This window comes from Rutilus rutilus, assembly GCF_951802725.1.
Source record: "Rutilus rutilus genome assembly, chromosome: 9".
Lineage (NCBI taxonomy): Eukaryota > Metazoa > Chordata > Actinopteri > Cypriniformes > Leuciscidae > Rutilus > Rutilus rutilus.
The window spans coordinates 6,905,594-6,929,468 of record NC_140223.1 but is presented as its reverse complement, the minus strand read 5'-3'; the positions used below and the strand labels follow the sequence as shown (position 1 = coordinate 6,929,468).

Here is a 23,875-nt window from a genome sequence, read left to right as displayed (position 1 = left end):
GTTTACATCGCGAGACCTGATATCACGCGAGACTTCCTGACGCGGCGGCCGGTGGCCCGCCGCCCCAAAGTTGCAAGTGCGTATTTTCCGCTCAGGGGCACCAGGGGGGTGCGAAACGACCACCATTCAACCCGAAAAAAGTAATATAACCATTCCAATGACTCCGAAGCTGTTCAGTTAAGGTAAAAAAAGTTACTTAGTTCACCTTTAAGTCTCGTTCCTTTATGTACGAGTTTATGAATGAGCTACTACGCTGTTTGTTAGAAATATTAAGTGATAACCATGGAGTTTTCAATAATTAATTGGATAAACGCTTAGATATATATAGAGGATTGGTGCAGTCTCTCATTACTCTTTCACGCCGGAAAACCCGCTGATCGTGTAGCCTGTAGCCTACACCAGACCCGCCATTGTCCCAACGTTTTTATTTATCTTTATTGGAAACAAATGAAGACTTCACACTTTACACCTACCTTTGTCTAGGCGTAAGATTTAGTCTCAGACGTGCGCTACGCCCAGATGGTGCAACATTTATTAATTCTATGTAGGACTTAAAAAACGCATTTTCTGTTAAGCTTAGTCTTGCGACCGGGTGAACGTCCAGCTGGTGCAACCGGCCCCAGGTGTTTTTCAGAAGTGATGCTGAAGTAAAGGTTTTACATTTAAATGAAGTTTATCACAATTCTACTGTTTTTTTTAAGACAAAATGTTTTATTAACACAGAAGTATACAGAAATAAAACAATGCAAGTATAGATAAAAGTATCATTTGTCCTGAAGCTTATTGGTAGTCCGGTATTGACCCAATTATGTACCAGTCCAAAAAATATCAGTTCTTGGTACCCATCCCTATCCTGAGTATCCTGAGCTTCTTTCCAGTATGAAGTCGCTCATGAGTTTTCAGTGATGTCGACTGACTGAAACTCTTGTCACAATATGAGCACTTGTAAGGTTTTTCTCCAGTATGAACTCGCTCATGAAATTTCCGCGTTCCCAACTGAGTGAAACTCTTGTCACAATATGAGCACTTGAAAGGTTTTTCTCCAGTATGAACTCGCTCATGTGTTTTCAGTGATGTCGACTGACTGAAACTCTTGTTACAATATGAGCACTTGTAAGGTTTTTCTCCAGTATGAATTCTTTGGTGCTGTTTCAGATATTCAGATGCAGTAAAGCTCTTCCCACAGTCACAACACACATGATCTCTCACTTCATCATGTGTTTTCTGGTGCAGTTTAAAACGATCCAGTCGTGAAAAACTCTTTCCACAGAGAGAACACACATAAGGCTTCTCACCTGAATGAACTTTCAGGTGTTTGTTTAGATTTGATGACGTATAAAAATCTTTACCACACTGATCACAGTTAAATGGTTTTTCTCCAGAGTGACGGAGCAGATGAACTCTGAGAGCTGATGCATCAGAAAAACTCTTTCCACACTGAGTGCATGTATACGGTTTCTCTCCAGTGTGAATTCTCATGTGTGTCTTAAGGTATCCTTTCAGTGTGAAATTCTTTCCACACCGAGTGCAGGAGTGCAGCTTTTTGGCTTTTGTTTCTTGAATTTTAAAGTTATGATGTTCCTCCTTAATTTTTCCCAGTTCTTGTCTTTCCTCTTTCACTTCCATCCGATCTAAAATAAACATAACATTAGAATCAGTTTAAGTGAACCCTGATTTAATTGCACAAAGCAACAGAGATCAAGTATCAGACCTCTGATGTGCCAAAGTTTAGTTCTGTCATTCTCTTGCTAATATGATCAAAATGAGTTTGACAACTGTTATAGCCTACAAGATTATGATTAAAAGTACATTAAAGATGATGATTAAAATTATATAAGCATATAGAATTTTTCATTCATATACTGCTTATTATTTCACAGCTACCAAAGCAGTCAATAATTAAGAATCAAGATTGGACACCAACCTATTTGTTCCTCAGTATCTTCATGTTTTATTCTGGATGGTTCTGGATCACTCATGTCTTCAATCTCCTCTTTAATAAACTCCATCTTTAACAGTCACACAGATTTCAGCTGCTACTCCTGAGTTTGTCCTTCTCTTGTAGGATGATGGGAATATTCCCAGTATTTACTGGTGAATTGCTGTGGGATGGACACCAGATCTGCCAAATACAAAAAGAAGCTACTGAATTACTTTACTTACATTTAAATTAATTGAACATGTCTGTTTTCTGATATAAATATAGGGGATTTGGATGCAGCTGCATTAAAAAAAAAAGAAAAAAGGTTTGTTTAATGCTTGTCCAAAGTCTGAGAGAAATAACAAGACCACCATGTTAAACTGAGCTGCTGAAAAGCCTCTGTCTCCAATTGTTCCCTGTTTTCACCTCATTCACAGGGCTTGATTTGAGGGGGGAGGCAGAAAACATTGTTGAAAACAATTTAAGCAACATAAGCACTCAAGCTGCTATAGTTCGAAAGTGGCAGTTTTGATGGAGTTTCTGGCTGTTTCTATCTAGAATATTATTATTTTTAATCAGAAAAGAAAGAATGCGTGCTTGTGACTGTGAGGGGTGAGAGAAAGAAAGAGTTAGTTCATTGCACCCTCGCCCGCACCCACCTAATCTGTCATTTATTTTTGTTTTGATAATAAATGGAGCCAGCCTCCAAAAGTGAAACCTGTCCTGTGATTTTTTTTTTTAGTTTGTATACACTAAATTGTGTTTACATTAGATTAATAATGTTTCATATAATCTAGAATAGATATGGAATAAATTGCATTCAATACAAAATGAGTATCTCTCATATATTGAAATCGAGTTTTTATGTGAAAGATTTGCTTTGTTGTGCATTTTAGTCATATTACAAAATAATTTATTGAGGCCAAACATAAAATAACATTATAAACTGTCACTTCACCACGTGACAGCAGCAAGCAGGCTCCTTATTGTTTAACGCGGCGCGAATTGACGCAGAAGTTCAGATTTTTCAACTCGGGCGGCAGACGCGAATTTGCGTCAAACGCGTGAATGCACAAAAAGCATTAATAAAATCATTCGCGCGTAACGCGCCAGACGCTCAATTCGCACTATTCGCGCGAACTTGACGCGCGAATGAGGCGTATTCGCGTCTACCGCGCCGCGCTCTACGCCTCATTCGCGCCGCAGGAATTTTTTACGCGCGTATAGGCCAATTTATACTTCTGCGTTGGATCTACGCCGGAGCCTCTACGCCGTAGAGGCGTCTACGCTGTAGGCAACTCGTTGGTTTTCATTTATACTTCTGCGTCGTTGTCCGCGTTCACGCGCGCAGAGGGAGCATGTGAAACCCGAGGGAGCGGTCCTAGCAGACCAATCACAGCGCTTGCGTCCGCGTAGAGTTGACGCGTTGTTACATTTTTGGAGAGGTGCACGTCAGGGTACGCCGAAGGGTACGTGCGCTACACACAGCCTACGACGTAGCTACGGCGTGAGTTCGACGCAGAAGTATAAATTGGGCTTAACGCGTCTTTGCATTGACTTAACATTGAAATCACTCGCGCCTGACGCGCTATTCACATGGTGCGTTCACACCGAACACGAATAGCGCGTCAGGCTCGAGTGATTTCAATGTTAAGTCAATGCAAAGACGCGTTACGCGCGTAAAAAATTCCTGCGGCGCGAATGGGGCGTAGAGCGCGGCGCGGTAGACGCGAATACGCCTCATTCGCGCGTCAAGTTAGCGCGAATGGCGCGAATTGAGAGTCTAGCGCGTTAAGCGCGTTATGCGCGAATGATTTTATTAGTGCTATTTGTGCATTCACGCGTTTGACGCGAATTCGCGTCTGCCGCCCGAGTTGGAAAATCTGAACTTCTGCGTCAATTCGCGCCGCGTTAACCAATCAGGAGCCTGCTTGCTGCTGTCACAGCTGAAACTTTATTAATCTAATGTAAAGACAACAAACACAATTTAGTGTATAAAAACTTAAAAAAAAAAAAATCACAGGACAGGTTTCACTTTTGAAGGCTGGCTCCATTTATTATCAAAACAAAAATAAATGACAGATTAGGTGCGGGCGAGGGTGAACCTCGCGCCGGGTTGTAGAGCGTGGGCTCGTCAGGCAGCGACCACTTGAGGCCGAGGCTTATATGGCCTACGCTGTCCTCGTCAGCGTCTTTACCATTAGGTCCACCAAACCTACCTCCTGGAGCAAATTGTGAAACTCCTGAAACCCTCCGGAGGGTCTGGTGGGCCCGAGTACAGCGGCGATGTCCCCTATGCAGCTGTTTCTGCTCTCCAGAGCATATACGAGCGGTGACTCTCTCGATTAATGCTACTGCTAATGCTCGATAAACATCTAAAAAAGACGGCCGCCAACAGGTTTCGAAACTTTCGCCTCCGAAACACGCGTAAATTTCGCTTCAAACTTTTGTTTTTACGCGCGTCAATTTCACTCTTGACGCGCGAATTAACACAAAGTGGTCAAGCGTATAACTAGACGCGGCAGGCGCGAATTTGACGCGCTATTCGCGTCCGGTGTGAACGCACAGTAAGGGTCTTTCCTTGCCATTATTGGATAACTCACATACTGAAGGAGACCTTTGATTAATAATAATGGCCAGTGCGGTGGATGACATACATTAACCTACCAACGTCCGTTGCTATGATTTTTGGAATGACTTATCGCGAGAGGAAAAAGTTTTAGTCGCATAACATTGGTTAATGGAAACGCATCATTTCGCAATAGTTTTTTGTCAACGTTTAGACAAAAAAAATAAAAAAATTCCAAGACTTTTGCGCAAATCTGTCATGGAAACCCGCCTAGTGAGACCGAGAGAAATAGCGACAGAGAGAGAAATAGCAGCTTGATATTCGTTTGCATTTTTGCGCTACGGTTGAATAAACGGAGAAATAGGAAGCGAAAGGAAAGGGGCTCTATCGGGAGAAACAAAATAACAACGCCAGGCAGCGTTATTTAGAGAAACTGCTTAGCATCAACAACATGGACCTGAACGACTTGTAGCTACAGAATGGTAGAAAGACCCAGAGGCACTAACACCTTTCACACAACCTGACATAGTCAATTACCTGGTTTATGGTATCAGTGCCTACACAATGCAAGAGTTTATTAGAAGTCATTAGAAGCTTGTGAACATTTCTGATGCGGCTGGGTGCAACTTACAAACCCACAAACCTGTAAACTGCGAGAGCTCAGTCATACTTTAGGCGTCATTTATATGTGGAAATAAATCTGATATAAATCGGATGTGCATAAAGGACCTGCCGTGTAAGTGGACAGATCGGACATTCCCCTGTCAATGCGAGTCATACGCATACCTGCAAACTCAGAAGGTCTGAAAAAGGTGACACATTTTATAACACCCATTTCTCCTTAGCGTGAATTCATCCGCAGGAAAGCTGCAGCCAGGGGCTTTTCAAAGAAGACGCTGCCGTTATCTTGACTGTGATTGGCCAAATGACTCGCGTGATGAAGCGCAGTACTAAGCTGCACTCTCTCTCTGTCGCTATTTCTCTCGGTCTCACTGTCGAAGTAACCATGGCAACGGATAGTAACCACCTAATATGGCGGCGCCTTCCCAGAATGCAACGCGGAGTGAAAAGATTGTGACGTAACTCCTCATTCTCTATTCGCCTTATTTTTTATGGAAATTGCCACAGCCAGTTGACGGTATTTTGTGCGAGACTTCCGGTCAGGCACTTCCAGTCACTGGCGAGCTAACTCACTTTTCACCGTAGCGGTTAATCAAACAAGTCTTCGTAACAACTAACTCATCGTTATGGCTTCGAGGAAGACCGGGATTGTTTGTGCAGTTAGAGGTTGTCATAATAACTGGTACAAAATAAATATTTACTTGGAGCAGGAGTGTTTTAATCATCGAACGCGTACGAGAGCTGTGGATGTGGATGCGTGGCCCCGCCGAAGAATGAGGAATCCCTTCGCCTGTGGTTAAAAGCTTTAAATTTGAAGAAACCACCGAAGCGACTGTATGTTTAATCTTTTCATTTCGTGAACACAAGACCTACAGAAGACCACCAGAAAAGTGGCTGGGGTACGAAGTCCCAATAAAAACTCCAAGGAGAAACAAAATCATTATAGTAACCCCTGTATAAAATCTAGTGATCATGGCATTTATTTTGTATGATTTACAATTATTTATAGCCATCTACTTATTGCTATCATGTGCTTTGGTTGCATTCTGATGGCATTATTAATACATTTGACATGACAAAATACCTCCATAGATATATTAATCCAGCGTTGGCTCAACCGTGTTCAGGGCGGTGCTGAAGGTGCCGCGAAGTTTTGGTACTCTGCCAGCTAGATGCATGAGTGTTTCAACCAGGTCCGGTACCCGAACTGGGTGAGGCGGGGCTTTAGTTCTTTGTTGTATTAATCTGCTATGGCATGTGTAACATTTTTCTGTCAACTCTGCTTAATCCTTCGCGATCGGTATCGTTATTTAGCCCAGGGAAGTGAGGAAACGTAAGTGCCGCACAAAAAACGGAAATTGGACCCACATTTACTTCCGCGTTCGAAAATAAGGCGAACAGGTTGCGCTGGCGCCACCACAACGTTGCTCAGCATTAAATGGAAAGTTAAATGAAAGTGGACCGAAACTGTGCTACACATTTGTGCTTCGCGGACCATTTATTAGTTCGGACCAATAATAGACAGAGCAGCGTCGCGAGATACACGATCACGCGACACCGTTACTACACAGCGCTGGGAGAGCAAGTGAAGAAATAGATTGAATTTGCCACAGAATTAATAACATTGATGCAAGATCCAGTGAGACACATTCAGATTTGGCGCAGAGTTCTCGGGTATAAACCATAGATATCAGATCAAACTGTGCTGACGTGGAAACCAGGATGAATGAAAAAGTTATAGAAGGCTTGGATTAATGTGGATTAATGTGCCGTAAAACTTCAAATAATAGCCGAGTCCCAAATAGACGCCTGTCTCTTTTACACGCCTGGTGTGGCTACAGGTTTGGATAAATAAAGGCTGGTCTCAAATAGAGGCCCGGTCAGTTTTTTAGTTTCGGGTTGTATTTAATCTTCTAAACCCGTCAGATCGTCTGTTTAAGCCAGTTCTATGGAGCAGATTGCGCAAGCAAGAGAGCCCTGCGCATCTGAGTGGGAGCTGTTAGTGCAAGCAAGGCAGGCAGAGTTAGCGGAGGCCGGAGAGGGAGAAGTGGAGGAGAGCGACGAGGAGGAGGAATTCGCTACAAATTCCTTTTGTATCACATGATTGCAGCTGTTTTACAGGGTAGCCTTCATTCTTTCTTGCTGATGTGTTTCTGGCAACTAGTTCCTAGGCTCGATGGATATTACCAGGTAACTTGTATTGTTCAGCCCATGGCTGTCACATCACATTTAGTTTTTTTATGCTACCAATAATCTAAAGGGGGTCACACACCGTACGAGAAGCGTTGCGTCGCGTCTATGTCAACTCGAGGTATCGCACACCGGACGCGCACTCTGTCAGTTTATGCCCAAGCAGTATAGTTATGTTTAAGGATATTATGGAATTAAGATCATGTCTGTACTATGTTATGATTGTACTGTACAATTAAATACAATCGTTGCTTAGTCTGCAGTCTGAATTCACTTTACCTCAGAGCGTCCGTTAACTGAATTAATTGAGAATATCACCTGAAAATCCGATAACATCAGCGATTTTCATTCAAGCAGCTTATTTCTGTAAATGAATGTAAAACTGAATGTATATTGCAGCACAGGGTGAAGTCAGTAGCTATATACATTAATGACGATTTGAGACAATGTACACTGGTGTGCGACCCCCTTTAGACATACGGAAATATAGTAGGCTAATTCTGACATTAACTGATCTGTTAAACACAAACACAGATTTGGTAACCTCCTACTGTCATGCTCATCTCAACACTAAATTAAAGGCCTGTCTCAAATACAAGCCGGTGCAGTTCGGCGATTTGGGAAAATAAAAGCCCGGGCTATTGTTTAAAGTTTTACGGTAGTAACACTAACTGTAACTATGGTATTGTGACAGAAATAGTCAAACGCTTAAAGAGTACCACACATCCTTTTCCACTAGTTCAAAACCAATATCATATTTAAAAATGTTATTTTTAATGTGATGAACAAAACATTTTTTGTTCATCCTTCAAAGATTGTCCCTAAAAATAAAAGTTTCAAGATTTAGGAAAAGTCACACTTATAAAAAAAAAAAAAAAAAAAAAAAAAAAAAGATTAACCCTTTATAGGGCACTCATTGAAATATTTGGAAATTCTAATTTTTAACCTCAGAACCCTAATGGGGGATGTTAAAGGACATTTAAACAAAAAAAAAAATTCTACATTTTTTTCATCTTTGCATTGCAAATCAAGGTCAATGAAGTTACCATATATGAGCACTTGCCTGTCTAGGGTAAAATAAATTACAGAGAGTGAATTAAAAAAATATATGACACAAACACACACAAACTGCAAGGAACATTTATTTATTATAGGCACAAACTGCAAGGAACATTTATTTAGAGACATCTCTGTCTTTAGGTACTGATACGGGCATCTTGTGGAGGGTGCTCTGGGAGTATGGGGTCCGGGGCCCTTTCCTAAAGGCTATCCGGTCCCTGTAGGAGCAGGAGCTTGGTTCGCATTGCCGGCAGTAAGTCAGACTTGTTCCCGGTGCATGTTGGACTCCGACAGGGCTGCCCTTTGTCGCCGGTTCTGTTAATAATTTTTATGGACAGAATTTCTAGGCGCAGCCAGGGGCCGGAGGGTTTCAGGTTTGGGGACCATGCAATTTCATCTCTGCTCTTTGCGGATGATGTTGTCGTGCTGGCCTCATCAGGTTTTTCGCCCGATCGGAACCAAACCAGTGCAGAAATGTTCTCTAGAGTCTGAATATCAATAATTATCGAAAAAAAGTTGAAATTTCGATTCACGGATGCTAAGGGACGCCAAAACGTACGTTGTGGGAGGGGCCTATTTTACTAAAACGGCTATAACTCCAGAAGTAAATGAGGTATCTTCACCAAACTTGGTACACATGTGTAATAGGTTAATCTGAGGTCACAGTAAAAAATCCGCGGCGATTGGACACATGGTGGCGCTATAACATGAAAAAAACATAAAACAGGCTATAACCACCTGACCGTTAGTCCGATTGACTTGAAAATTGGTATGCAGTGTCTTGGTCCAAGGTGCCATGTATGTCTATGAGGACATTGGAGTATCTCAAAAAACATGGCCGCCATCGGCCAATGAAGTTTGAGCACCTATTAGACAAGGTTAACGGAGGCTGATCGGAACGAAACTCGATGGGCATGTTCGACTCATGGCCCTAGAGGTCTGTAAGAATTTTGAAAGAAATCGGCCACTAGTTGGCGCTAACGAGTTTTTTTCAGGCCAGGACCTTCAGCATGCACTGGGATGGTTTGAAGCCGAGTGTGAAGCGGCTGGGATGAGAATCAGCACCTCCAAATCCGAGGCCATGGTCCTCAGTCGGAAAAGGGTGGCTTGCTCACTTCAGGTTGGTGGAGAGCTCCTGCCTCAAGTGGAGGAATTCAAGTATCTTGGGGTCTTGTTCACGAGTGAGGGAAGGCCTGAACGGGAGATTGAAGACGGATTGGTGCAGCTTCTGCTGTAATTCAGTTTATGTACCGGTCTGTCGTGGTGAAGAAGGAGCTGCCAAGCGAAGCTCTCGATTTTCCGGTCGATTTTCCGTTCCTACTCTCACCTATGGTCATGAGCTTATATTTGCTCATAATTGCGTTTTATCACAAACCAATATTCAGTAATTAAAATCAATTCACACAGTACTAGGCCTCACACGAACAATAAGCTCGTGTGTATGCCATTTAACTATAAAAAAAAAAAATACATTCATAAGGCATATGTCTAAAAATGGACACTTCCTTGACTTAGGTAAACGGGGCATATGATCAAATATGGTGCATTTAGTTTTCAGCCAATCATTAAGCTAATTTTTACAAATGCTATGCAAATAACAGCAATCCTAATCTTTAACACAACTATTCAACCAAATAATTTGTGAGTTACATCAACTTACCATGTTTAGTTATGATGTTATTACTATAACTGGGGGAGAAGCCAGGTTCAAAAAAGCAATATTTTTGATTTCTGCAAGATGGCTGTGTTTGAGGTGCGCCAGGCCACTGCTGATTGGTCAGATGCCTTGATGTCAATATCTGTCAGATAGCTTGATCTCCCCTGATTGGCTGAGAGCAAACTACATGACTCTAGCACTCCAAACGGAGGCGGGGGAGGGCATTTTGAATGTGTGCAGAAGTGACTAAATATAGTTACTTGCCCCATAAAGGGTTAATTTACCATTGTAACCAGTAGCCTAGGTGGTTGCTGAGGACCACTTTATTAACTATTTTCACAACCTTATATCAATGTTTACCCTAGTTTTGCTATTACATTAATCTATATGATATTATGAATGAAATTAATTTAAGTTAATTTTATCTACACCTCAAATTAAGTTCAGTGCTTTATTGTCAGCTCAACAGTATTACCACTTTCTGTAGAACTTAGTGGCTCTGGTGCTGCTGCCCTAAAATGTTAGTCTGGAGCCCTGTGAACTTAAAATAAAACTGCACATTGTAATTCCTGTACGTTAAGTCAATTTATTACCAAGTAATACAGTAAAAAATGGGGGAAATGTGAAATTGTGAATAACTGCGCTGCAGGTTGATTTAAGGTGTGTGCCCCTACATTTTCAGCCTGTGCTCCTAAAATAAAATCAGTTATGGGCTACAACAGCATTACTATAGTTAATCTGGAGCCCTAAACAGAGTCTGTGAAAACACTCTACGTTACGTTACCAACATATTATTACACTCTATAAACCAGGACACACAATGCATTACATTGACCCTTAAACACACTCACTCGAGGAGCTGGTTAATGTTAAACTCTGTAATCTGGTAACATCTCTCACCTGCAGACTGGAAATATACGGCATCCGAAGAAAATATTCCACATTTGTCCTTCATTCACGATCGTTAACAGCATCACTTTCAGACTCAACAAGGAACATTTTTAGCTCATCTCGAGTCTCTCTCGCTTTCTCTCTTCTGCGCATTCTCAGTGCGCATAGTGTGATGTTTCTTAAAGGGGCCGCATATTCTTAAAGTCCACCTGTAGTCAATAATTGTATACCTTAAAACTCATCTTTGATCACCAAAATGACATATTTAAGCATTTGTTCCTTGAAAAAAAAATTAAAATCTGCACGCCTTAAAATAGATTGAACTCCACACCCTTGTCTCATTTAGTACATGGTTCTATGAAAATAGCCTGCACTCACCAGCTCAGAGTATGGATAGTAAGATTCACCGATTTGCATCTGTGCATCTCATAAAAGTTAATGATGCGATGCATCGATTTAAAAAAGTTTGTATCAGATATTAAGTTGGCACTGTATCGCAATGCATCACATATTTGCATCGGTAAAAAAACTACTAATTTATATTTAATTATTAGTAGATGCACTATAGCCTACTTTTATTATTTAGAAAGTGGCCAATAATTTGTGTACATAATTTGTATTGACCCTGTGATAGTAATATATACATTTTCAACTTGTTGCTTCATCTTCTTGGGTGAGCGTGATTTGAACTTGAATAACATCCCGTAGTTAAGTAACTTCTTTTAAGTAAAGTTTTTTTTACTCTTACAGACCCAATTACGTACCGGTCCAAAAGATTAGGTTCTTGGTACCCATCGCTACACTGAATACAGTAGTACGGCTTCTCTCCAGTATGAAGTCGCTCATGTGATTTCAGGGATGTCAACCGAGTGAAACTCTTGTCACAATATGAGCACTTGTAAGGTTTTTCTCCAGTATGAATTTTTTGGTGCTGTTTCAGATTGTCAGCTCTTGTAAGCTCTTCCCACAACACACATGATGATCTTTCACTTCATAATGTGTTTTCTGGTGCAGTTTACAACTGTACGTTAGTCCTTTTATTCCACCACAATTGCTCTACACTCCAATAGGTGGCACAATTGCGCCTAAAAGCGGTTTACAATCAGCAAACGTAAAAGAAGATGATCGTCATGAGAAGAAAAAACAGGAGAAATCCAAGAGCACACAATTGAATTATGTGTGCCGTAATAAAAGATGGAGTTTATTAAAGAGGAGATTTAAGACATGACTCACATGAGTGATCCAGAACCATCCAGAATAAAACATAAAGATATTGAGGAACAATTAGTACGGAGCCCGGGAAGTCACCTGTGGGAGAAAAAAAAACAATCCGTGGCGACGGTTTGGCAATCCGTTCGCTCAGTTTATAAACCGTAGCCTACTCACGAATTCTCAAACTGTTCACTCGGTTTAACAAATCGTGCCCACGGATTAATAAACCGTACCCACGAGTATCTAACCGTGCTCTCAGATTTGTAAACCGTGCCTTCAGTTTTTGTAATCTGTACCCACAAATTCATAAACCGTGCCCACGCTTTCGCAATCCGTTCCCACGGGTTTGTAAACTGTACTCACGGATTTGTAACTCGCCCTCATTTTAGAAGAACACGTTGTTAACGAATCTTATTGTATGGTGTTTTATTGAATATTAAGTGGAATACATCAAATTGACATACGTCTGCATGCTTACAGTGATTCTCAATTGTAGGGGTTTGGGTGGAATATACGATTTAATATGAATGACGTGCATCAAAATCTTTTGTTTATTTGTGATATAATCTTAGCACTTTATTATTATTTTCTAACCTGTATTATGACTGATATTTGACGAATTGCTTTGTTCATTTTTTTGTAAGTTTTGGACAAAATATGTAGCCTAAAATGTAATAATATGAATAATTATAATAATAATAATAATTATTATTATTATTTGAGTTAATAACTATAAATGAGTTCACTAGACAGTAATATGTTTATCATAAAATAATTTATGAATGCTTTATTTTTAAGCAAAAATTATGCAAAAAATGTAGGCCTATCCAAAACTGTAAAAGGTTAGGTTATAGCCTAGCCTATAATAATAAAACATTGATAAATTATTTGATGACAAACATATTACTGTATTACTAAGTTAACTCGTTTATAGTTCATTTATAACTTAAATAATAATAATAATAGTAATTATTATTATTATTATTATTATTATTATTATTATTACATTTTAGGCTATATATTTAAAAGACGCTTTTGTCCAAAACTTACAAAAAAATTAACAAAGCAATTCGTCAAATATCAGTCATAATACGTTAGAAAATAATAATAAAGTGCTAAGATTATATCACAAATAAACAAAAGATTTTGATGCACGTCATTCATATTAAATCGTATATTCCACCCATACCCGCTACAATTGAGAATCACTGTAAGCATGCAGACGTATGTCAATTTGATGTATTCCATTAATATTCAATAAAACAATATACAATAGGATTCGTTAAAGGGATACTCCACTTTTTTCGGAAATATGCTCATTTTACAACTCCCCCAGAGTTAAACAGTTGAGTTTTACCGTTTTCGAATCCATTCAGCCGAACTCCGGGTCTGACGGTACCACTTTTAGCATAGCTTAGCATAGATCATTGATTCATACGAGTCCAGTAGCATTTCTTTCAAAATGACCAAAGAGTTTCAATATTTTTCCTATTTAAAACTTGACTCTTCTGTAGTTAAACCGTGTACTAAGATCGACGGAAAATGAAAAGTTGCGATTTTCTAAGCCTATATGGCTAGGAACTACTCTCATTCCGGCGTAATAATCAAGGAACTGTGCGGCCGTACCATGGGTGCAGCAGGCGTAGTGATATGACGCAGCGCTGATACGGTTGCACAGATGTGTCCTCAGAGACTCCCGCTGCCATTCTTTCTCCAAAATATACCCTCAACTGTTGTCAAGGCAACACTCCACATGTGTTGTTGTGTCAAAACGCCCCACAGAACAGAGGGGCGGGGTGAGCAAAGCTCATTATCATTTAAAGACACATGCACTTAAATGGCATGCCAAAAACAGAGCTGTTTTTGACCAGGTAAAATGAGTGTTTTCTTACAATACTAATGAGAATTTTTAATTAAAGTATATTACAAACTTTTCATTTAGACCCTAAAGAATCATATTAACTTGTACAAAAATGGCATTATATGACCCCTTTAAAAAGGGGAAAGACGTCAGTACACTATGTTTTTCAAGTTCAAATCCTCCAACGTTAAAGGGATAGTTCACTTTGAAATTAAATTTTGATATGTTTTAGCTTACCTCAAGGGCATCCAAGATGTAGGTGTCTTTGTTTCCGCAGTAGTTTGTACACAACCACGTCCAAGTGATCTGAGGGTGCGCGCGCTTCCTGGTGTGTGACGTGTGCGTGCGTTCTGGCTTAGTCTGTGCAAGCGCCGGAAAGGCGTGGTTGTGTACAAGAGGTAAAAACGATATAAATACTGTTCGTTTTCTCACACAAACCGCTCGTTTCGTGTCTTAGGCCATCAATGTGTACTTACGATGGGGAATTGTTTAATTTGGACTTGCATGCTCTTTGAGGTGGTGACCATAGACCTGCATTATATGACTGACAGACAATAATGGTTTGACCTAAAAATATCAAAATTGAAAATACTGCGGAAACAAAGACACCTACATCTTGGATGCCCTTGAGGTAAACTAAAACATACCAAAATTTAATTTCAAAGTGAACTATCCCTTTAATATACTAACTCTCCTGACTTTGTTGGACAAAAATGCCGGATGGCGGATTATGATTGGTCAGATCGCCTGTCAATCAAACTCCCTGCGAAGGGTCAATTCCTTTTCCATCTGCCATTATTTGCCTTATTTCACAGTTTTCAAGTCAAAAACTACCCCTAAATTTTGGTTTCCTTCTCTCGTTTCTGATGCGATACTTCAAAATGTGCTGAAAAACGGTGTGATGTAAATAGGGCTACACGATGTATAGTTTTAGCATCGAAATAGCGATGTGCGCATCCGCGCCGCGGTATCGTCACATCGCAGGATGCGCGATGTAGTATTGGGTTTGTAGTTGATCCGTGATCCGTAGTTGATTGTGTTCATCTATGCTTGTAAACTGTTTATTACTTTCTATGCAGATTCACTCCCCTAAAAAAATAACTGAATCATCCTAGAAAGATTAATTATTTACAAATAGAGCTATTCAAATCATCAGGTGAAATTGTTTTTATATCGCAATATATATTACAGAAAAACAAAATATTGCAATGTCAGTTTTTTCAATATCGTCCAGCCCTAGATGATAACATGGCTTCTGATAGGCGACACAATGACACAGTCCTGGTTAAAATTGCTTATATCTCTTGATTTAAACATTCTTAGAAACATTTGGGATACACAAGTCAACAAAATATATAACACCGTTTTAGTCTTACATATTGTGCCTTTAATAAGAGAATGACAAAACTAACCTTTGGCACATTGAATATCTGATTCTTGATACTCTTTCTTCTGTTAAATAAGAGTTCACTTGAACTTCTTTAAACAAAACTTATTTTCATTTTAGATTGGCTGGAGATAAAACCGCAAAAACATGAACTGAATGAAGCAGAGGAGGAAAAGCAGAGCATCAAAACTCAAAGAACAAAAGCCAATATGCTGCACACCTGCACTCAGTGTGGAAAGAGTTTCAGTCTAAAAGGAAACCTGAAGACACACATGAGAATTCACACTGGAGAGAAACCGTATACATGCAGTCAGTGTGGAAAGAGTTATACTGGTGAATCAGGTCTCAAGTATCATCTACGCATTCACTCTGGAGAAAAACCATTTAACTGTGAACAGTGTGGTAGAAAGTTAATTTTATTATCACAACTAAACAAACACCTGATAGTTCATTTAGATGAGAGGCCTTATGCGTGTTCTCTTTGTGGAAAGAGTTTTTCAAGGCTGAATCATTTTAAACGGCACCAGAAAACACACAATAAAGTGAGAGATCATGTGTGTTGTGACTGTGGGAAGAGCTTTACTACATCTGGTGAACTGAAACTGCACCAAAGAATTCATACTGGAGAAAGACCTTACAAGTGCTCATATTGTGACAAGAGTTTCACTCAGTCTGGATCCCTGAAATTACATGAGCGAGTTCATACTGGAGAAAAACCTTACAAGTGCTCATATTGTGACAAGAGTTTCACTCAGTCTGGATCCCTGAAATCACACGAGCGAGTTCACACTGGAGAGAAACAGTAGTACTGTACTAAGGAGAGAGTTTTGTCCAATCAAAAACTCTAGTGATCTAGTGCTTTCAGGTAAACAATGTGAGTTTTAGATAAAATAAATGTATTGAAATTTGTATCATTGCTAAAAAAAGCATGTCATGTACTTTTTCAATTGCATTTGCTCCTGTGTATTCATGGTCACAGGACTGCACAAAAAGACTCTCAGTGTTTCAGTTGAAAAGAGTGCACATTTACAATATATATATATATATATATAGTTTTTAGTATATATACGTGCAGCAGGCGTAATGATATGACGCAGCGCCTGAAAATAGTCAACCCTATAGTCTATCGAGCTGGGGACTATTTTCAGGCGCTTCATATCATTACGCCTGCTGGACTCATGGTACGGCAGCAAAGTTTCTTGTTTATTACGCAGGAATGAGAGTATAGTTCCTAGCCATATCAGCCTAGAAAATCGCAACTTTTCATTTTCCGTCGGTCTTAGTACACGATGTAACTACAGAAGAGTCAAGTTTTAAATAGGAAAAATATCGAAACTCTTTGGTCATTTTTTTGAGAGAGATGCTAATGGTCTTGTCCGATTCAAAAATCTATGCTATGCTAAAAGTAGTACCGCTAGACCCGGAGATCGGCTGAATGGATTCGAAAACGATAAAACTCAACTGTTTAACTCTGGGGGAGTTGTAAAATGAGCCTATTTCAAAATGAGCAAAAAAAGTGGAGTATCCCTTTAAGTTTCCACTAAAATAATGATTTTAGTGTAATTTATCTCTTTCCCATCTGACTATACTAATACTGTTCCCTGTCACACTCGAGCAGAAATGCCAAAAATATCTAAATTGCCCCCAAAATGTAAGATACAGGTGCAAAAAAAATCCATTATAAGTTTTTCCTGTTTCTTTTATGGTGATCAATAAAGTATATTTTGATCAAGCAACATAAAATCAAGAGTGCTGTTTTCCTGAATATGGGTGCAAACGTGAAATTTAAATATGAAAATGTTATTCATAACTTGATCAACATGTCAGTCATGTGTAACTTTAATTTTAGACAATAAAAGTCTGTCAACGAAAAGAGATTTTCTTTGGTTTTGATGACATTTCAGATGACTAGATTGTCGAAGACAAGTTTTTTTGATAGTGTATTTTCCCTAACCCCTCCCCCACCCCTTATCCTAAATTTACCAATTCGGGGGTAATAATTTAACGGGGTCAGATTTCGGCACAACACCTGAATGCGCTGATAGACCATGATATCATGTATCCAGAGATATTGTAAAGATCAGTTCTACTCACAGTGTGGATGAAACGTGTTTGTGCCAAAGACACAGGATCTATTTGAACAGAACTTGTGCGACGCAGAAACTCTTACAGAATTCAAAACACTTGTTTTTGATCCAATAATGCCTCTCTAACTTACTGTATGTGATCTCACTGTTTGAAACGCCTGTCAATCAACATGTGGTGCCGTGAAAAATTAAGTGAGGCGTCTTCTCATATGATAAGGATATGCAGTCTCATGAATAATTATGAGATACAGATGAGTAATCAAAGTATTATAGTACAAGAAAACATCACATCCTGTGGCGACAAATTGAAACCTGTTAGTTGAAAATAGCGCATAAAGGTTTTTTGTCCAACAATCAAAACTAATGGATGGTAACATTGACTTCTATGATGTTCAACCCTCATAACTCTGTTAAAATCTCAGAAAATTTGGTTCAGGGTTTCAGACCCCTTTTTAACAGTGCGGAGATGTGGTTTACTTAAGAATATGCGGCCCCTTTAAGAAGAACGACACCGTGCGCACTGAGTATGCGCAGAGGAGAGAAACGCGAGAGACAAGACTAGTGCTGATAAACCATGGACTGTTGTTGCTCTCTGGCTTAAACTTTCAACAGTTGAAGCTGAAAGTGTTGCCAATTTGAGGATTTTGTCGCCAAATTTCTCGACTTTCTCGTTGCTGCTGCGACTTTTATTAACGTTTTGTGACAAGGAGCTATTTTGGCAAGACCTAACGTAAAATAAAAAGTAGCGATTTTTTTATGAGGAGCTATTTTTTACGTATTTTACATAGACCTACACATAGTCGAATAAACACATACGGATTTTGCAGTGTGGAGAAAACCAACAGTAAGTAGTAGAGAATTTGTGTGTTTGCATTTTAGCGTCTTTGTTTCCCTAGCGACGGAGTGTGAGATCATGCCCTGTAAACCCGTCGTGTCGAGCTCAAGTTAGCTCGTTAAACGCAAAGAAATGGCTGAATAGAAAAAAAAAGTTATAAGTGGTTCTGTCCAGGTCGTACCTAATTATGTATAGCAAATAAATAGCGAAAAGCATTTTCAGTTGCTCACGGTGGAATAGTTGCTCCTTCTTGCTAAAGGGCAAAAGACCCATCAATTCCTGTTATCTCGAGAAGCCGATAGTATGTATTATAGTTGTTTTTAATTTGAATAATGTATTATTATGATATTTCATACATTATAAGAGCTTAGTAGACATAATATTGTAAAACAATTTTATACGGATCATTATTTAATAATTATAATGTTAATTTATAAATTCATATGTGTATGGGTTTATACATAGTATAAATCCTAGTCATATACAATTTGTGACATTTTACAAAGGAGTTTAAAAACTAGTTGATTAACAGAGTGACTATAATGCGCACAGACAGAACAGGGGTTCCTTAGAAATGAACAAAACAATCAAATGTAAAATAATATAAAAAAAAATGTGTTCTGTTGCAAGTTCACATACTTGAGCTTATGTTTTATTGTTGAGCTCAAGCTCAGTTCAAACATTCTTTATAAGCTGTCATTAGGGAAAGATGAATGGGAAGATGAATGTCCCTTATTTTGCCACACTGAAGGTGGCAACCTTAATGCTATATGACCATGAGTGGGGAATGTTTTAACATACACATTTTTAGACTTGTATGTACTTTGTTTTCGTATAGTGGTTCATATTACCTGGTAATATATCACTAATTATGGTGTAATAATATTTTGGTAGAGAGTTTTTCACTGACCACATTTTAGACTGTTGACACCAATAAAATATGCTTAATGTTCCACTTTACAGAAGATCTCAGACATCACCGTAATGAATAAGGTGAAAACAGGGAAAACAAGTATTAAAACTGCAAATTCAGTCACTTCTTTTTGAATTTGGCAGATCTGGTGTCCCTCCCACAGCAAGTCACCAATAAATACTGGGAACATTCCCATCATCCTACAAGAGAAGGACAAACTCCAGGAGTAGCAGCTGAAATCTGTGTGACTGTTAAAGATGGAGTTTATTAAAGAGGAGATTGAAGACATGAGTGATCCAGAACCATCCAGAATAAAACATGAAGATATCGAGGAACAAATAGGTTGGTGTCCATTCTTGATTCTTCATTAGCTACATGTACATGGACACCTTTTGTTTCAGTCGAAATTAATTAAATCCGATTTATGAATCCAAACGTTGTGTTTACATGAACACTAAATTAAGTGATTGGGTTGATGTGCATGTGTCACACAAGCACAAGAGTAGATTGTTATAACGTGCACACGCTGTTTGCAGATACTATTCTCCTAAATTGCTTCTTTTCTTAGTTTTAAAGATCAGACTTAATATTTATCTATTTCGGGTCCTGATTAGGAGACGACGAGCACATTAAGCTTTGTGCCGTTGTGTTTATATTAATCAAGCTGTAAAAACGCCTCTTCCCACGCCCAAAACAAGCCGTCTGTGGATGAGAGTCCGAAACAAGGACTGGTGGGATGTTGTCCTGCTCCTCTTCACAGACGATAAGTGCGAGGAAAATTTTTGAATGACATGACAGTCATTAATGACACTTCATTCAACAACAACAACAGCCCGTTCCTAGTGTCATACGTCATTACGTCCATTCCTTCATCATTGCACATGCGCAGTACTTTCCGGTTTCGGTTTTCAATCCGATCAAGTGTTTACATGTCCTCTCGATCGGATTAGAAAAGGTTTAAACCACCCCTTCCAATCCGAATGAAATTTTTATCGGATTTGGCCAGTTCATTCCGACTGACGTGGTTACATATGTCTGTTTTATTCCGACTGGACTGTGTCCGATTACAATCGGATTATTAGGGTCCATGTAAATGAAGCTACTGTTGACTGCTTTAGTAGCTGTGAAATAATAAGCTGTATATGGATAATACAGGAATATATCTAAATCATAACCTTGTTTCTAGCATGTTTCATCAAAATTTGAATCATATTAATAAGTGAATGACAGAACTGACCTTTTTCATATCAAAGATCTGATATTGTATACTAACAGTTACCTGTGGGGGTTTCCAGAAAGCAAGGTTATCTTACCGTCAAAGATACCCTGAACTCTCGGTCGATTAACCCAAATCTTGCTTACTTGAAGTATGCTGGTTACAAAAACGCGTCCGGGAGTAAGTTAAGCCAATCTAGAGTATGTTCAGGGTTAACACACAAGACATTCTCAATAGAGCGACGAATTGACGAGTCACCATGAAACGGACAATAAGTAAAAGCACGCCTTACTACTACTTTATTCTTATTTTGTTTAATGGTTTACATACATTTACACACTTGGTGCATAAATTTGCCACCTATTTGGTGGTCGCAATTAATTTTCAATCTTTTCATTTAATAATCTTTAATCAATGTGAATAAGAATTATATTGTTTGTTTGATTCTAATTCTATTATAAAAAGAAAGACTGGTTAAACTAAACAACAGCCTGTGCTTGCAAAGATAACATGGCTGTAAAACTTTAGTCATTTTGCCGCCACATTGCTTGAAAGGTAAGATATATCAAATAGGTTTATTTATTATAGAAATACATTGTAGCATAGAAAACGTCCTGTTGCAAAAATAAAAACATCTGAATGCAGACCAACGATGTGTGAGAAGCAAATTATATATAAAAAAAGATATCTTATAATAAACATAACCTTTAATTAAATAGACATTACATTGTTTTAATAGTGCTTTATACGATGTAACTACAGTTAGTCACACCAGCAGGAAAAATGGTCGCAAAATGTCCACTGAGCCTCATCAATGGGGCACACATGTGCAGAAGACCTCTGAAGCAAATAAATAACCCTGGAACAGAACCTGATTGGGAGCAGGTTCTGTTCGAAGAGTAAGTTGCTATGGCTACGTTTTTTGAACCGAAAGTTTAAAGGTTATCCACTTACTTACCCTTTAACATACCTGCTTTCTGGAATACACCCCTGATCTCTTGTTGTCTTTTCGTTAGAAATGTTAACTTGACTTTTCTCATTTATTCTCCTTGAACCGATTCAAACATACCTAATATGTTTATTTTAGACCAGATTGAAGTGATGGAGCAAAAACACAAACTGAGTGAAGTGGAGGAGAAACATGACTTCAAAACTCAAGGAACAAAAGCCAAAAAGATGCACACCTGCTCTCAGTGTGGAAAGAGTCTCCAAAATCAACGAAACCTTATCAGACACATGAGAATTCACACTGGAGAGAAACCGTATACATGCACTCAGTGTGGAAAGAGTTTTAATCAAGCATCAGGTCTCAGTGTTCATCTGCACATTCACTCTGGAGAAAAACCATATAACTGTGATCAGTGTGGTAAAGATTTTAATTCGTCTTCAAATCTAAAAAAACACCTGAAAATTCATTCAGATGAGAAGCCTTATGTGTGTTCAGTTTGTGGAAAGAGTTTTTCACGGCCTGACAGTTTTAAAGAGCACCAGAAAACACATAATGAAGTGAGAGATCATGTGTGTTGTGAGTGTGGGAAGAGCTTTACTACATCTAGTCATCTGAAACAGCACCAAAAAATTCATACTGGAGAAAAACCTTACAAGTGCTCATATTGTGACAAGAGTTTCACTGTGTCTGGAAACCTGAAAACGCATGAGCGAGTTCATACTGGAGAGAAGCCGTACCAGTGCACTCAGTGTGGAAAGCGATTCAAAGATGCAACAGGTTTAAAAATTCATCTGCGCATTCACTCTGGAGAAAAACCATTTAACTGTGACCAGTGTGGTACAAAGTTCATTTCGTCATCACATCTAAAAAAACACCTGAAAGTTCATTCAGGTGAGAGGCCTTATTTGTGTTCTTTCTGTGGAAAGAGTTATTCAAGGCTTGATCATTTTAAATATCACCAGAAAACACATAATGAAGTGAGAGATCATGTGTGTTGTGACTGTGGGAAGAGCTTTACAACACCTGACAATCTGAAACAGCACCAAAGAATTCATACTGGAGAAAAACCTTTCAAGTGCTCATATTGTGACAAGAGTTTCACACTGTCTGGAAACCTGAAATCACATGAGCGACTTCATACTGGAGAGAAGCCGTACCACTGCACTTGGTGTGAGAAGAGCTTTAGACATTTATCAAGCCTTCACGCTCATAAGAAAAATTGTTACAAGTAATTAACATAACAAAATTAAATTATGTTTAAGTTTGTCCTAAAAGCACTGTATCATCTAAATCAGGGATGCCCAACCCTGCTCCTGCCAATCGACTGTACTGCACAGTTTATCTCCAACCCTAATCAAACACACCTGCCTTTAATTTCCAAGTGATCCTGAAGACCTTAATTGGTTGCTTCAGGTGTGTTTGATTAGGGTTGGAGATGAACAGTGCAGGACAGTCCATCGGCAGGAGCAGGGTTGGGCACCCCTGGTCTAGATTAAAGGGAGGGTAGGCAATTTTTTTATAAACACTTTTAGTTAAACTTGTTGAAACTCTTTGCATCCTGATAGGAATCAATAATAGAAGTGGTCTAAATATTAAAACATGTAACACTATATTGCCAAAAGTTTTGGGACGTCTGCAATTACATGCACATGAACTTTAATGATATCCCATCCCATTAAATTGGAGTTGGCCCACCCTTTGCAGCTATCACAGCTTTAACTCTTCTGGGAAGGCTTTCCACAAGGTTTAGGAGTGTGTTTATGGGAATTTTTGACCATTCTTCTAGAAGCGCATTTGTGAGGTCAGGCACTGATGTTGGACGAGAAGGCCTGGCTCGCAGTCTTTGCTCTAATTCATCCCAAAAGTTATATCGGGATGAGGTCAGGACTCTGTGCAGGCCAGTCATGTTCCTCCAAACTAAACTCGCTCATCCATGTCTTTATGGACCTTGCTTTGTGCACTGATGCACAGTCATGTTGGAACCGGAAGGGGCCATCCCCAAACTGTTCCCACAAAGTTTGGAGCATTAAATTGTCTAAAATGCCTTGGTATGCTGAAGCATTAAGAGTTCCTTTCACTGGAACTAAGGGGTCAAGCCCAACCCCTGAAAAACAACCCCACACCATAATCCCCCCTCCACCTTACTTTAGACTTGGCACAATGCAGTCAGGCAAGTACCGTTCTCCTGGCAACCACCAAACCCAGACTCGGACTGCCAGACAGAGAAGCGTGATTCGTCACTCCAGAGAACACGTCTCCACTGCTCTAGAGGCCAGTGGCGGCGTGCTTTACATTGCATCCGACGCTTTGCGTTGCACAAGGCTTGGATGCAGCTGCTCAGCCATGGAAACCCATTCCATCAAGCTTTCTACGCACTGTTCTTGAGCTAAGGCCACACGAAGTTTGGAGGTCTGTAACTATTGACTCTGCAGAAAGTTGGCGACTTCTGCACACTGTGCACCTCAGCATGCGCTGACCCCACTCTGCGATTTTACGTGGCCTAGCAC

General features: G+C 39.4%; 2 protein-coding genes across 2 annotated transcripts in view; both read left to right on the top strand.

Annotated features, from left to right (window-relative positions):
- LOC311296631 (zinc finger BED domain-containing protein 4-like) overlaps positions 1-23,875 on the top strand; it is a 151,234-nt gene that overhangs the window by 65,750 nt on the left and 61,609 nt on the right. The window lies entirely within an intron of this gene.
- Positions 17,984-22,615, top strand: LOC311296650 (uncharacterized protein). Its single transcript, XM_084418531.1, has 3 exons — positions 17,984-18,299; positions 19,347-19,545; positions 21,507-22,615. Exons 2-3 carry the CDS (start codon positions 19,461-19,463, stop codon positions 22,598-22,600), a joined length of 1,179 nt encoding a protein of 392 aa, XP_084274657.1. The 5' UTR covers positions 17,984-18,299; positions 19,347-19,460; the 3' UTR covers positions 22,601-22,615.

Excerpts from the sequence above, each read along its gene's own strand:
- LOC311296650 (XM_084418531.1), top strand. The coding sequence starts at position 19,461 with ATGGAGTTTATTAAAGAGGAGATTGAAGACATGAGTGATCCAGAACCA. Across the intron at positions 19,546-21,506 it reads AGATATCGAGGAACAAATAG|ACCAGATTGAAGTGATGGAG; the intron begins GTTGGTGTCCAT and ends TGTTTATTTTAG.